The following is a 15,613-nucleotide window of genomic DNA, read 5'->3' as shown; positions in this document are numbered from 1 at the left end:
AAAGCAAATGGATAATTCAGTTGTGTTCTTCTTGATAATTACTCAGCAGCAGTTGAGACAAACCCAGGTTTTAACTGTTGGGTATGAGTATGACACAAAAGGTACAGCTTGTTTTCTGTGCAAATAAATGAACCATCTTAATCCTGGCCTCATCAGCATAAAAGACAGGCTCCCATGCAAATGAAGCCAGCTGTCAGGTACAGAATTCCTGGCAGCAGGATCAGGTACAAAGAATTAAATAATTGAATTTAGTGAAATTTAGTTAATGCATTCCTGATCCAAAAGGAAATCAATGAATAATGAAGATTTTTGTTTTTTTGGCCTTTCCATCAGCAGGTTTTTTAGCTGAATCTGTTCTGTGCTCAGAGTCTGAGATTAAAATGGCAGCGGGGATCAGGTGAGATCACTGGACACCAACATTTGAATGTTAGCAAGACACTTGCGCGATTTAAAAACTTGAGGCCACAAATATAACATTCAGCCGCAGACCTGCACAGCCAAAAAAGCAAGAGAATTGTTGTGGCTTTTCAGAGCTAAAATGGAATGTGTCCCAAAATACACCCAGTAAGGTTAATTCTTTCAATAGCAATTTACATAGTACGGAAAGCAGCAGATACTTGCAATACTAGAAATTACATGAAATGTCCTGACACTTATGCAAATATTTGGAAAGCAGATTGATTATTTCAAATGCATAATTTAAGTAAACTGCACACACAACATATTACAGTAAAACCCTTAGCATCTGGAATTCAAGCAACCAGCAAAAATAAGAGGAAAATAAACTAAAAAATTAAAATAAATAATATCGGTAAAAATACATACATTCAAAATTGTAAAAGTAAATATTCTCTGAAGTAACACATAAACCTTTGCTGAAGATGGAAGCAAATATTCAGCCAGTAGAGTGCATTCGTCGTACTTTTGCTTAAAGCAGTTGTTTGAATAAAGTTGTGTGAAACAGCAAAGGTGGCGCCCAAGATTAAGAGCTGGTGTCTGTTTATCCCTGCTTAGTAAGAGTTGCCTTGGTCAGAGGGTTTATTTGTAAACTTTGGGAATGGGGTGGGGGATATCTATGATGTTATTATATGTCTTTCGGGCGGCAACACGTAGGGGGAGGCGCCTTCAGATGCAGCAACGGTTACATGTTTTTAAAGAAAAGTTCTTCCAGGTTTATATATTTATGCAAGTGAAGTTTGTTCAGTTTAAGTACAGTCTCATATTTTTGTCTTTAAAACTCTTTATTCTTAATGCAGGTGTATTAATTAGGCATTGTAAGAGTAGGTCTCAAGCAACCGGAAAATGCACTTATGCGGCAGGTACTGGGGGTTTAATGTACAGAGGTACTCTTCAGATTAGTCAGCACCATCATGATAAAGGGATCTGCCGGGCGCGGTGGCTAGCGCCTGCAATCCGGCTACTCGGAGGCTGAGGCTGTCGGATCGCTTGAGATCAGGAGTTCTGGGCTGCTGCGGCCTGTGTTGAGCGGGTGTCCTCACTAAGTTGGGCATCGATATGGTGAAGAGGCATCACCAAGTTGTATAAAGTGGGCTGAAGACGGCCCTATGCCAACGAGACTGACGGTGTCCGCAGATAGAGCTGCAGCGCTACCTGCTCAATCAATACAGTGAGACTCGGTCTCTTTAAAAAGAAAAATAATTTAAAAAAAGAGAGAAAAAAATTTTAAAAAAAGATAAAGGGATCTAAAGCATCAACTCCCTGTATATATGAAGGTCAGAAACTTCCCATTATTTGCAGAAATTCTGAGACAGGTGACATTCCTACCTCTTTCATTATAGGATCTTGTGGGTCCTTTGTCTCTATAATTGATGGCTGCACATAATAACCGACTTCATCATCACATTTTCCACCTGCAATTACTGTTAAGTTTGGGGAAGACTGTGCATGTTCAATCCATTTCTTTATTCGAGCAAAAGACTGAAAGAAAAATAATGATCTTGTTGCAATACACAAGATAGAAAAAGTTTTTCCAGAGATGCCTTTGAAATTTCCTTCATCGTGGGTTTCCCTCTACCATAGTGAGCAGACTCTTGAACCTCCATTTTCTGCACCTTTACTCTCACCTTTCTTCCCCCTGGACAGGAAAGAGTATAATTCTCCAGTTCTTCCCTTCCCACTTCACCAACATTCACATTTAATGGACTATCCGTTACAATTTCCACCAGCTCCAACAAGATTGAAATCCTGAAAGCAGCAGTGAGGGGAATATGTCTGGTGGTGCAAAGAGATAACACCCTTCAGGACTTCATGGTTCACTCTTTCATTCACGCCTACTTCTCTCCATCATAAGGCAATCTCCACTGCAAACGCAAGAAGTGCACAACGTGCCTTTTCACCACTTCCCTTCGCGCCACACAGGAATCCAAAGTCTTTTCAGTTAATGCAGCAATTCACTTGCTTTTCTTTCAATCTACTATATTGCATTCAGTGTTCCCAATGTGGCCAACTCTACATTTAAGAAAGCAAATACAGATTGGGTGAAAACTTTGCAGAGCACCTGTGCTCAGTCTGTCAGATTGTACGCAAATCTCAATTGCTTGTCACTTCAATTCATCACACTGCTCCCATTCTGGCTTCTGTCTGGGGCCTTCTCCAGTATTACAATAAGGCCAAATGCAAAAAAGAACACCTCATTTTTTTGTCTGGGCAGGTTGCACCCTGAAGGATTCAATACTGAATTCTACAACTCACTCTTTATTTTCTGTTTGTATCAGGATCCTTTTTTTGATTGCCATTTCTCCTTCACTTTCATTTGGATATAATGGCCTGTATATATTAGTCACACCGCACATTACACAAACATCTGCAACACACTACAAAAAAGTGGTTATCTGGCTTTGAAAAGCTACATTAGGTGGCTGCTCTCAAACCAATTTACTTCTCTCTCAGTCCCAAAATGACAAGCATGCTACCTGACCTGCTGTGTTTTTTTTTAAATAAACATTTTTTTTTTGTTTGAAATTTCCTTCATTTCAAATGAGGAGATAAAAATTGTCATAGCTTTCTTTACCTTGTTATCAATAACTGCTGAGAAGAACGTCTCAATGTCATCGACTGGCTAAAAGAAAATGCAAAACATTAATGAAGTAAAGATTAAGATTACAGTTCAATTTTGTGGGACCATATTTAATTGACAGTTCAAACTCTATATAACTGCAATGTAACAAATGTCAGTCCTGCAAAAAAAATCACTGGAGAAATTGATTTTAGAACTTTGTGGAGTTGGTAATAAATTTGTTTGATATTGCACTTGCTCTTTCACAACTGTGAGATCAACAGTATAGTGTCTTCTATAATGCCAATTTCAAGTATCCCAAATTAAAATAATTTTAACAGATGGTAATTTCCAGCATGTTCAAACAGAATCTATGGATATTTACATATGACCAATCTACAGCTTGCAAACCAATTCATACAATTGCATAAATGCAACTAACAGTTTAGTACCAGTCAGATTATCAGCAATTTGCAAAACCAAAATCAAGTTTTGCCCAAAGTTCAAAAAAAGAGGGAACAACCTTAAAATTAGAAAGACTGTCTATCAAAAGTTATGTCAGAGGACAGTTGATACAATAGGAATCAAGTGAAACTCTCTAAAAAGCTGTAGAAGCTAGAGCATCAAAAATATGCCAAGTCGAGGAAGTCACGTGATGGAGTAGTGGCCGGACAGTGAACTCCAGCCCTCTCCAGAAAAGTAAAAAAATATAAAGGAAAACACAAAGGCACAAAAATAAAAATTAAAGTAAAGTGAGTATAAAGGTGGAAAGAAGATGGCGACGAAAAAAGAAAAATCGAAACCAACGGTAAGAAGAGAGGAAGAGAAGACAATGGAAGAAGAAGGAGAAGGCCTTACCTGTTCGAAGAGGCCCGCGGTGGAGAGAGAAACCCGCTCCCTCAGGTCGGTAGAAAGTGGACAACAAAAATGGCTCGCTGAGCCGAGTAAAAGTGCGCAACCGCGCATGCAAAAAAACACACCGACGGGAGGGGCGACCAGCTGGGGAGTCGATCTCCACAGCCGGCAACGACAGCTGCAGAACACCTGCAGCAAGAGGAGAACACAGAAGACAACGAAAACAAGAAAGAAGAGAAGAAAAGGGCAACAAAGAAACAACAGATGGCCAACCCAGAGGAAGAAGAAGAGGAAGAGTACAGTGAAATGGAAGAAGAAGGGAAAGGCAAGACAATGGATATACTTTCTCTTATTAAAGAATACATGGATTCATTTAAAGAATGGCATGCACAAGAATTTAGTGATTTAAGAAGAATAAACAGTACAGAAGAGAAAGTGAATAAAATAGATATGACCTTATCAGAAATGGGAAAAAGAATGGACAAGGTGGAAGAACGAGAAGCAGCAGTAGAAATGGAGGTAGAGGACTCTTCGAACAGGTAAGGCCTTCTCCTTCTTTTCTGGGGGGGGGCTGGGTGGGGAGGAGTTACGGTCACTGCAAAATCAGCTGACGTTTGCGAGTGAATTCGCAAATCCAAATGGAGAGGGGAGATGTGGTTGTCCGACAAGGGATAAAGGACAACTCAGGAGGGGAAGGGGAGATTGGGGCTAAAGAAGTTTTAAATAGGAGAATAAGGAAAATGTTTGATGTTTTAGGAATGTTGTCTTATAAAGTGTTCAAAACAAGAAAGCAGAAATGGATAAGAAGGAAAGGTAATGATGGAGAAACGGAAAGGGAAGATAAACAAAGTATAAAATGGCTACGCTGAACTATATGACTTTAAATATTAACGGAATACATAACCAAATCAAAAGGAAGAAACTGCTAAATTTACTGAAAAAAGAAAAAATTGATATAGCATTTGTGCAAGAAACACATTTAACTGAATTGGAGCATAAGAAATTAAAGAGAGATTGGGTAGGACACGTAACAGCAGCATCGTATAATTCAAAAGCAAGAGGAGTAGCTATATTAATAAGTAAAAATGTGCCATTTAAAATAGAAGAGGAAATAACAGATCCAGCAGGGAGATATGTAATGATAAAATGTCAGATATATTCGGAGTTTTGGAATCTACTCAATGTATATTCACCTAACGAAGAAGATCAAAAGTTTATGCAAGATATTTTTTTGAAGATAGCAGACACGCAAGGGAACATACTAATAGGAGGGGATTTCAACCTTAATTTGGATTCAAACATGGATAAAACTGGGAAAAAAATTAACAGAAAGAACAAAGTAACCAAATTTATAATTAAATCGATGGAAGAAATGCAACTTTTGGATATATGGAGGAAACAACACCCAAAGGAAAAGGAATATTCATATTACTCGGCTAGACATAAAACATACTCAAGAATAGACCTATTTTTGTTATCAGCACGTATGCAAGATAGAGTCAGAAAAACAGAATATAAAGCTAGAATACTGTCGGACCATTCACCCTTAATATTGACAATAAAGTTAGAGGACATCCCTCCAAGAATGTATAGATGGAGATTAAACCCCATGTTACTTAAAAGGCAGGATTTTAGAGAATTTATTGAAAGACAAATTAAAATGTAATTTGAAATAAATACGAAATCAGTGAAAGATAAGTTTATACTATGGGATGCAATGAAAGCATTCATTAGAGGACAAATAATAAGTTATGTAACCAAGATGAAAAAGGACTATAATCAGGAAACAGAGCAGTTGGAAAGGGAAATAGTAAATATAGAAAAAGAATTAGCAATGAAGGAAGATACAACTAAAAGAAGAGAATTGGCAGATAAAAAAAATAAAATATGAAACACTACAAACATATGAGGTGGAGAAGAATATAATGAAGACAAAACAGAAATATTATGAACTAGGGGAAAAAACGCACAAAATTCTAGCATGGCAGCTTAAGACAGAACAAGCTAAGAAAATGGTAATGGCATCAAGGAAAAAAGACAAACAAATTACATATAATCCAAAAGAGATCAAGGAAAACTTTAGAGAATTCTATGAACAATTATACCGAACTGAAAACGAATGGAAAGAAGGGAAAATAGATGAATTTCTAACTAAAATTGAACTACCAAAACTACAAATAGAGGAACAAAATAAATTAACAGAGCCATTTGGAATAGTAGAAATACAAGAGATAATAAAAAAATTACCAAATAATAAGACACCAGGAGAGGATGGATTCCCAATAGAATTCTATAAAACTATAAAGATTTATTAAATCTATAAAGATTTATTAATTCTGCCCCTCCTGGAAGTAATCAACCAGATTGATAAAACACAAAGCTTACCAGATTCATGTAAAACAGCAATAATTACAGTAATACTAAAGCAAGGGAAAGATCCACTCACACCAGCGTCATATAGACTTAACACAGATTATAAGATAATAGCTAAACTATTAGCAAACAGATTAGCAGAGTATGTACCGAAAAAGGTAAATCTAGACCAAACTGGATTTATCAAAAAAAGACGCACAACAGACAATATTTGTAAATTTATTAACTTAATTCATGCAGTAGAAAGGAATAACGCACCAACAGTAGCAGTTGCTTTAGATGCAGAGAAGGACTTTGACAGAGTAGAATGGAATTATTTGTTCAAAATATTGCAAAAATTCAGTTTACTGGAGAAGTATGTTAATTGGATTAAAGCATTATATAAGGGACCATTAGCGAAAGTGACAGTAAATGGATATGTATCAAAGCAATTTAACTTAAGCAGGTCAACACGGCAGGGATGCCCACTATCACCTTTATTGTTCGCGTTAGCTATAGAACCACTAGCAGAATTGATAAGAACAGAAAATAATATAAAAGGGATAAAAATAAAAGACAAGGAATATAAAATCAGTTTATTTGCGGATGATGTTATAGTATACTTTTTTTTTAAATTTTTTATTTTTCACACCATAAATCACATTAGCCATGATATACACTATTTCTTTTTCACACATATACAGTGACTTTTTCTCCCCCCCACTTTCCTCCCAAACCACCCCCCAACCCCCCCCCCCCCTCATCCATTTTAGGTATACAATCTAGGTTGCATTAAGCCAGTCAGACAATGTTGTCATTCAACAAAATTACACCAGAAATTCTACTGAGTCCATTCTTTTCTTTCCTTCTCCTTCCATCAACTTAGGTACTGTTTGTCCCCGGTAGGTTTTCGCTATTGTATTTAATGTAAGGCTCCTATACTTGCTCGAATATTTCAATATTATTTCTTAACCTATCTGTTATTTTTTCTAATGGAATACATTTATTCATTTAAATTTAGTAGTTTCTTCCTTTTAATTTTGTTATGTATTCCATTAATATTTAAAGACATATAGTTCAGCGTAGCCCTTTTATATTTTGTTTATCTTCTCTTTCCGTTTTTCCATCATTACCTTTCCTCCTTTTCCATTTCTGTTTTCTTATTTTCAACTCATTATAAGACAACATTCCTACAACATCCAACATTTTCCTTATTCTCCTATTTCTATCTTATTTATCCCCAATCTCCCCTTCACCTCCTGAGTTGTCCTTTATCCCTTGTCGGACAACCACATCTCCCCTCTCCATTTGGATTTGCGAATCCACTCGCAAGCGTCAACTGATTTTGCAGTGACCGCTATTTCCCCCCACCCCGCCTCCCCCAGAAAAGATTTCACTTTTCATATGTCACAAAGGTCACTCTTTTAATTCCCTCCTTATTCTCTCTATTCCATTACCTTCCCTTATTAATTCTTGTCTATACTATCTATATTTTCCTCTAAGTACAGATACATTTATGTATGCTCATTGTCTCTATTCACTCTTATACCTCTTTACCCGCATACATATCAATCGTAATCATTTTTACTCTCATTACCCGTCTTCATCCCTCAGTCTATTTTTGTCTTTACCCACATACATATCAATCGTGATCATTTTAACTCTCATTACCCGTCTTCCTCACTCAGTCTATTTTTGTAATTGTTCTGCAAATTTTCGTGCTTCTTCTGGATCCGAGAATAGTCTGTTTTGTTGTCCTGGAATAAATATTTTCAATACCGCTGGATGCTTTAGTATAAATTTATACCCTTTCTTCCATAAAATCGCCTTTGCTGTATTGAACTCTTTTCTCTTCTTTAGGAGTTCAAAACTTATACCTGGATAAATGAAGATTTTTTGCCCTTTATACTCCAGTGGTTTGTTGCCCTCTCTTACTTTTTCCATTGTCTTCTCCAGTACCTTTTCTCTTGTAGTATATCTTAGGAATTTTACTACAATAGATCTTGGTTTTTGTTGTGGTTGTGGTTTAGAGGCCAATACTCTATGTGCCCTTTCTATTTCCATTTCATGCTGTAGTTCTGGACATCCTAGGGTCTTAGGGATCCACTCTTTTATAAACTCCCTCATATTCTTGCCTTCTTCATCTTCCTTAAGGCCCACTATCTTTATGTTATTTCTTCTGTTATGGTTTTCCATTGTATCTATTTTTTGAGCTAGTAGTTCTTGTGTCTCTTTAGTTTTTTTATTAGATTTCTCCAATTTCTTTTTTAAGTCTTCTACCTCCATTTCTGCTGCTACTGCCCGCTCTTCCATCTTGTCCATTTTCTTTCCCATTTCTGTTAAGGTCATCTCCATTTTATTTATTTTCTCTTCTGTGTTGTTTATTCTTTTTCTTAAATCCTTAAATTCCTGTGTTTGCCATTCTTTAAATGACTCCATGTATCCTTTAATAAGAGCAAGTATATCCTTTACCTTGCCTTTCTTTTCTTCTTCTATTTCTCTGTACTCTTCCTCTTCTTCTTCCTCTGGGTTGGCCATCTGTTGTTTCTTTGGTGCCCTTTCCTCCTCTTCTTTCTTGTTTCTATTGTCTTCTGTGGTCTCTTCTTGCTGCAGGTGTTCTGCAGCTGTCGTTGCCGGCTGTGGCGATCGACTCCCCAGCTGGTCCCCCCTCCCGTCGGTGTGTTTTTTTTATTCGCATCGCGCATGCGCGGTTGCGCACTTTTACTCGGCTCTGCGAGCCATTTTTGTAGTCCATTATTTACCGACCTGAGGGAGCGGGTTTCTCTCTCCGCAGCGGGCCTCTTCGGACAGGTAAGGCCTTCACCTTTTTCCTCCTTTGTCTTCTCTTCCTCTCTTCTTACCGTTGCTTTCGATTTTTCTTTTTTTGTCGCCATCTTCTTTCCACCTTTATACTCACTTTTCTGTAACTTTTATTTCTGTGCCTTTGTGTTTTTCTTTGTTTTTCCCGACTTTTCTGGAGAGGGCTGGAGTTCACCGTCCGGCCACTACTCCATCACGTGACTCCTCCATGTTATAGTATACTTAACAGAACCAGAACTATCAATAAAAGAATTATACAAGAAATTGAAAGAATATGGAGAAGTGTCGGGTTACAAGATCAACGTAAATAAAAGTGAAGCAATGCCTATGAATAATGCGGATTTCTCAAAATTTAAGAAGGAATCACCATTTAGATGGCAAATGCAAGCAATAAGATACCTAGGTATACAAATAAATAAAAATCTCTGCCAATTATATAAACTCAATTATTATCCACTAATGAAAAAATTACAGGACGACTTAGAGCATTGGAAAGATTTACCACTAACACTAATAGGAAGGATAAACTGTATTAAAATGAACATTTTTCCAAGGATATTATACCTATCTCAGGCATTGCCAATACAACTGACAGAGAAATTCTTCAAGGAGTTAAAGAAAATAATAAGGAAATTTTTATGGAAAGGGGGGAAACTGAGGATAGCACTAGATAAATTAACAAAATGGTATAAACAAGGAGGCTTACAACTGCCAAACTTTAAAAATTATTATAGAGCCGCACAATTAAGATACCTATCAGATTTTTATCAAACAAGGGAAAATCCAGATTGGACCAGATTAGAATTAGATAAAATAGGGGAAAAGATACCTGAACACATATTATATAAATGGGATGAAAAATTGGTACAACATAGAAGTTCTCCAGTATTACATCATCTACTCAATATTTGGAAGAAGATTCATGTAGAAAGAAATAAAACAAATTATCAATTACCAAAACTAATATTGACGCAAAACAAGTTACTCCCTTTTACAATAGATAACCTTTCCTTTAGAGAATGGGAGAAAAAAGGGATTAAAAGAATAGAAAATTGTTTTTCAGGAAATAGATTATTGTCCTTTGAACAAATGAAAGATAAATACAATATAACTCAAGATACAGCGCTGGCATATTACCAATTGAGATCCTACTTGAAGGACAAATTAGGAAGCAGTCTGAGTTTGCCAGAGGGAAGTAACTTTGAATATGTGATTACAGATACAATGATAATCAAAAGATTTATAACAAATATGTATATTAAACTGCAAGAAAAGGAGAATGAGGAAACAAATGGTAAAACTAAACAAAAATGGGAACAAGATTTAAATATAAAGATAAAAAAGGAAACATGGGAGAAGTTATGTTCTGGAACGATGAGAAATACAATAAATACGAGGTTACGTATGATACAATATAACTGGATACACAGGCTATACATTACACCTCTAAAGTTAAATAAATGGGACCCAACAGTATCTGATAGATGTTTTCGATGTAAAAAAGAAATGGGAACAACAATTCATGCAATCTGGACATGTGAGAAAGTAGAAAAATTTTGGGAAGATCTAAATCAGATATTAAATAAAATTACAGAAAACAATATACCAAAGAATCCAGAGATCTTCCTCCTAAGTAACATAAAAAACAAAGAATTTGGAATTGATTTGGAGGATGCACAAAAAAGATTTGTTAAGATAGCTCTAGCCGTAGCAAAAAAATGTATTATGTCAACCTGGAAATTGGAAGATAATTTGAAAATACAACAATGGTATATAGAAATGAATAAATGTATTCCATTAGAAAAAATAACATATAGTTTAAGAAATAATATTGAAATTTTCGAACAAATATGGGAGCCTTATATTAAACACAATAGCGAAAACCTACCGGGGACAATCACTACCTAAGTTAACGGAAGGAAAAGGAAATGAAAAGAATTGACTCAGTGGAATTTCTTGTGTATTTTTATTGAATGACAACATTGTTTGACTGGTTTAATGTATCCTAGATTTTGTACTTTAAATGGACGGGAGGGGGGAGGTAGGGAGGGTGGGATGGGAGGAGGGGGGGAGAAAATGGCACTGTATATGTTTGAAAAGGAAAAAGTGTGTATCCTGGTTAATGTGGTTTATGGTGTGAAAAATAAAAAATAAAAAATAAAAAAAAAATATGCCAAGTCTTATTTAAAAGGATTGCAAGGTTAAGTAGAGACAAACTGGAGAATGGCCATCATTTCAGTAAAAGCCAAAGCAGACTCAAATACATGAATAACATCTTCTGATTTCTGGGAGCTGAGTCTACTGCATTTAACTGAGTCCTTGAAAATAGAACCACCTATTGCACATGCCATCTCTGCATTTAAATTTATGTGTTAGTGCAATTAAGACTTTTTAAATTACAGCACACACTCGAGGGGTGAAAGTGGCCACTTTCTGTGCTGTAATTGTTCTATAGTTCTAAATTGTTCTATCCTCAAAACTGTACAGTGTGACCAAAGCCATCTCTGATGAATCTTCATGTTTGCAGAAATTGACCAAACCTATCATAGCTTGAAAAGCTGCACACTAAAGCCACACTACCTGCTGCAACATTAAACTTATTATTTAATTTGTAACTCAACTTGTGTTGAAGATCATATAAAACCTGCAGATGGCCAAAAACAATGCAACTAAATATCCTGGCATGTGCAGTTGGAATAAGTACTTAGAAATGCAAAGGACATTACTTTGTTACATTTGCATCATTACACTGACATCCCCACAGAGGATTTTATAATTAGGGTATGTATGATCGAAAAAAATTAAGGTACAAGTTATAATTATCCAAGTTAAATTTGGATCTTTCTAAAAATTGTTTTCAAACATTTGCATATTTGTGAAGATCATGGTTTAGATTCGACAAGACAAATTATTTTAAAATTTAATCTCCATTTTCTGATTTCCCTCATGATCACCATTTTCAATGTGGTAATAGCCTGCATTTGCAAGTCATTCACCCTGGTTTCTCTATATGAAAAAGACAAGTTGGTTGAATTTTAATTTTTCTTACTTACATTTCCTACTTTTATTTTCTTATGATCCTCTAGGAGATTCTTTTTAATTTGAGGCCATAGTGAATCAGGCACATACATCCTTGAACACGCTGAACATTTCTGCCCTCCATACTCAAAAGCAGAACGAATGGTACCATTTACTACACTGGTAATGTCAGCTGATTTATGCACAAAATGGAAGTTCTTACCACCACATTCTGTAAAAACAAGAATTACTTTAGAAATCCATTACTAACGTGATTAAGCATTAGGCAAGATTAAGTGAACTTAGACAAGATCTTATATTCTTCCGATCCCTAGTTTGGCAGCATAAGTAAAAGCTAATAATTTGAAGGGGTGTCCAGATATAAATCTTTGCAAAAAATTGAAAAATAAAAAGCAACAAACTGATGGAATCAGGACTTACAGAGAGTCACACCATTTTTGCTTCTTTTCAAACTTTCCTAAAAGGAGGTTCCTGAAATTATGCTTGAGCTGTTGGATTTTGGTAGCTGGTTTTTTTTTTTCACACTGTGAACCATATCAACCAAAATATATTCAAACATTTATCATTAAGTATACATAGTGGCATTTTCTCCCTCCCTCCCTCCCTCCCCCCTTCAAAACCAATAAATGTTCAACATATACAATACAATAAAACCATAAAACAATGTCTTCACACAATGAAAAATAAACAAGAAAAATGTGTAATTGACTTTGACACACTGAATCAAGTGGTTTTGTCTTTTTATTATTTTAGGGAGTGGAGGTCCGAGGCAAGCCCTCTCTGTTATGTTCCATGTATGGTTCCAAAATTTGTTCAAACATAGTGACTTTATTTTTTAAATTATGTTATTTTTTTTTTACAATGGAATACATTTATCCATTTTCATGTACCATTGCTGTATTCTCAGGCTCTCTTCCATTTTCCAAGTTGACATTATACATTTTTTTGCTACTGCTAAGGCTATCAAAATAAATCTTTTTTGCGCTATATCCAATTTGAGGACTGATTCCTTACTTCTTATGTTATTTTGAAGAAAGATCTCTGGATTTTTTGGTATGTTATTTTTTGTGATTTTATTTAATATCTGATTTAGATCTTCCCAAACATTTTCACTTCCTTACATGCCCAAATTGCATGTACTGTTGTTCCCATTTCCTTCTTACAGTAAAAACATCTATCTGATAATGTTGGATCCCATTCTTTTAACTTTTGATGCGTGATATATAACCTGTGTAACCAATTATACTGTATCATCCATAACCTTGTGTTCGTCATAGTTCCAGAACATAACTTTTCCCATGCTTCATTTTTTATCTGTTTAAATCCTTTTCCCACTTTTGTTTAGGTTTATAGCTTATTTCATCATTTTCCTTCTCTTGCAGCTTAATGTACATGTTCGTTATAAATCTTTTAATTATCATTGTGTCTGTAATCACATATTCAAAGCTGCTTCCTTCTGGTAATCTCAGTCTGTTTCCCAATTTATCCTTTAAATAAGCTTTCAGTTGATGAAATGGAAACGTTGTACCATGAGTTATTCCATATTTGTACTTCAACTGTTCAAATGTTAATAAATTATTTCCCAAAAAAACAGTTTTCTATTCTTTTGATTCCTTTTCTCTCCCATTCTCTAAAGGAAAGATTGTCTATTGTGAAAGGGATTAGTGGGTTTTGTGTCAATAACAATTTTGGTATTTAGTAATTCATTTTTTTTTCTTTCTAAGTGGATCTTCTTCCTTATATTAAGTAAATGATGCAATACTGGCGAGTTTTTCTATTGCAACAGCTTCTCATCCCACTTATAAAGTATATATTCTGGAACCTTCTCCCCTATTTTATTTAGTTCTATCTTAGTCCAGTCTGGTTTTTCCCTTGTCTGGTAAAAATCTGATAAATACCTTAATTGTGCGGCTCTATAATAATTTTTAAAGTTTGGTAACTGCAAACCACCTTGGTTATACCTCTCTGTTAATTTATCTAACGCTACCCTCGGTTTCCCCCCTTTCTACAAGAATTTCCTTATTATTCTCTTGAGTTCATTAAAGAATTTCTCTGTTAAGGGAATTGGCAACAATTGAAATAAGTATTGTATCCTTGGGAAAACATTCATTTTAATGCAATTTACCCTCCCTATCAACATTAGCGGTAATTCTTTTCATTGTTCTAAGTCTTCCTGCAATTTCTTTATTAGTGGCTGATAATTTAGTTTGTATAAGTGGCTTAAGTTATTATTTAACCTGATCCCTAGGTATCGGATTGCTTGTGCTTGCCATTTAAATGGTGATTCTTTTTTAAATTCTGTAAAATCCTGGTTCTGTTAGGTATACTATGATGTCATCTGCAAATAAGCTGATTTTATACTCCTCCTTTATTGTTATCCCTTTTATTTTATGTTCTTATCAGATCTGCCAATGGTTCTATTGCTAAGGCAAACAATGAGGGGGATAATGGACATCCCTGTCTAGTTGACCTACTTAATTTAAATTGGCTCGATATATATCCATTTACTGTCATCTTCGCCAACGGTCCATTATACAATGCTTTAATCCAATTAATATATTTTTCTGGTAGATTGAACCTCTGTAAAATTTTAATTAAATAGTTCCACTCTACTCCATCAAAGGCATTTCTGCATCTAAAGTTACAGCCAGTGTTGGCTTCTTATTGAACTGCGTGGATTAGATTAATAAGTTTACAGACATTATCTGCTGTTCGTCTTTTCTTAATATATCCAGTTTGATCTTGTTTTACTATTTTTGGTACACAATCGGCCAATCTGTTTGCTAATAATTTTGCTATTATCTTATAATCTGAGTTAAGTAGAGATATTGGTCTATATGATGCTGGTGTTAATGGATCCTTCCCAGTCTTTGGTATCACTGTAATTATTGCTGTTTTACATGAATCTGGCAAGTTTTGTGTTTCTTCTATCTGGTTCATTACTTCCAGGAGAGGAGGAATGAATAACTCTTTAAATGTTTTATAGAATTCTATTGGGAATCCATCCTCTCCTGGCGTTTCATTGTTCAGCAGCTTTTTTAATATATCCTGTACTTCCTCTATTTCAAATGGTTTTATCAGTTTGTTTTGTTCCTCTTCTTACAATTTCATCTGTTCAATTTTAGCTAAAAATTCTTCTATTCTATCATCTTTCCCCTCGTTCTCAGTTTGGTATAATTGTTCATAAAATTCCTTGAAGTTTTCATTAATCTCTATTGGGTTATATGTAATTTGTTTGTCTTTTTTTTGATGCCAATACAGTTCTTTTCACTTGTTCTGTTTTAAGTTGCCAGGCTAATATTTTATGTGCTTTTTCTCCCATTTTGTAATACTTTTGCTTTATTTTCATTGTGTTCTTCTCCACCTTGTATGTTTGTAATGTTTCGTATTTTATTTTTTTGTCCGCCAATTCTCTCTTTGTCGTTTTACCCGTTCCTTTTCTGTACTTACTATCTCCCTTTCCAACTGCTCTATTTCCCAATTGTAGTCCTTTTTCATCTTAGTTACATAACTTATTATCTCTCCTCTAAT

At 35.2% G+C, this 15,613-nt stretch overlaps 1 protein-coding gene across 2 annotated transcripts in view; it reads right to left on the bottom strand.

The window, feature by feature from the left end:
* Positions 1–15,613, bottom strand: part of aldh4a1 (aldehyde dehydrogenase 4 family, member A1) — a 44,871-nt gene that overhangs the window by 3,739 nt on the left and 25,519 nt on the right. For both annotated transcript variants that reach the window (XM_069918747.1, XM_069918748.1), the window contains exons 10-12: positions 12,097–12,293; positions 3,032–3,079; positions 1,786–1,938 (exon numbers count right to left, since the gene is read on the bottom strand). In XM_069918747.1, the coding sequence (XP_069774848.1) occupies positions 1,786–1,938; positions 3,032–3,079; positions 12,097–12,293 (398 nt within the window). The remainder of the gene's footprint in view (positions 1–1,785; positions 1,939–3,031; positions 3,080–12,096; positions 12,294–15,613) is intronic.

The sequence above is a fragment of the Narcine bancroftii genome, chromosome 2 (genome assembly GCF_036971445.1).
Source record: "Narcine bancroftii isolate sNarBan1 chromosome 2, sNarBan1.hap1, whole genome shotgun sequence".
Lineage (NCBI taxonomy): Eukaryota > Metazoa > Chordata > Chondrichthyes > Torpediniformes > Narcinidae > Narcine > Narcine bancroftii.
The sequence above is the reverse complement of the archived record's forward strand: the minus strand, read 5'-3'. Positions and strand labels throughout refer to the sequence as shown.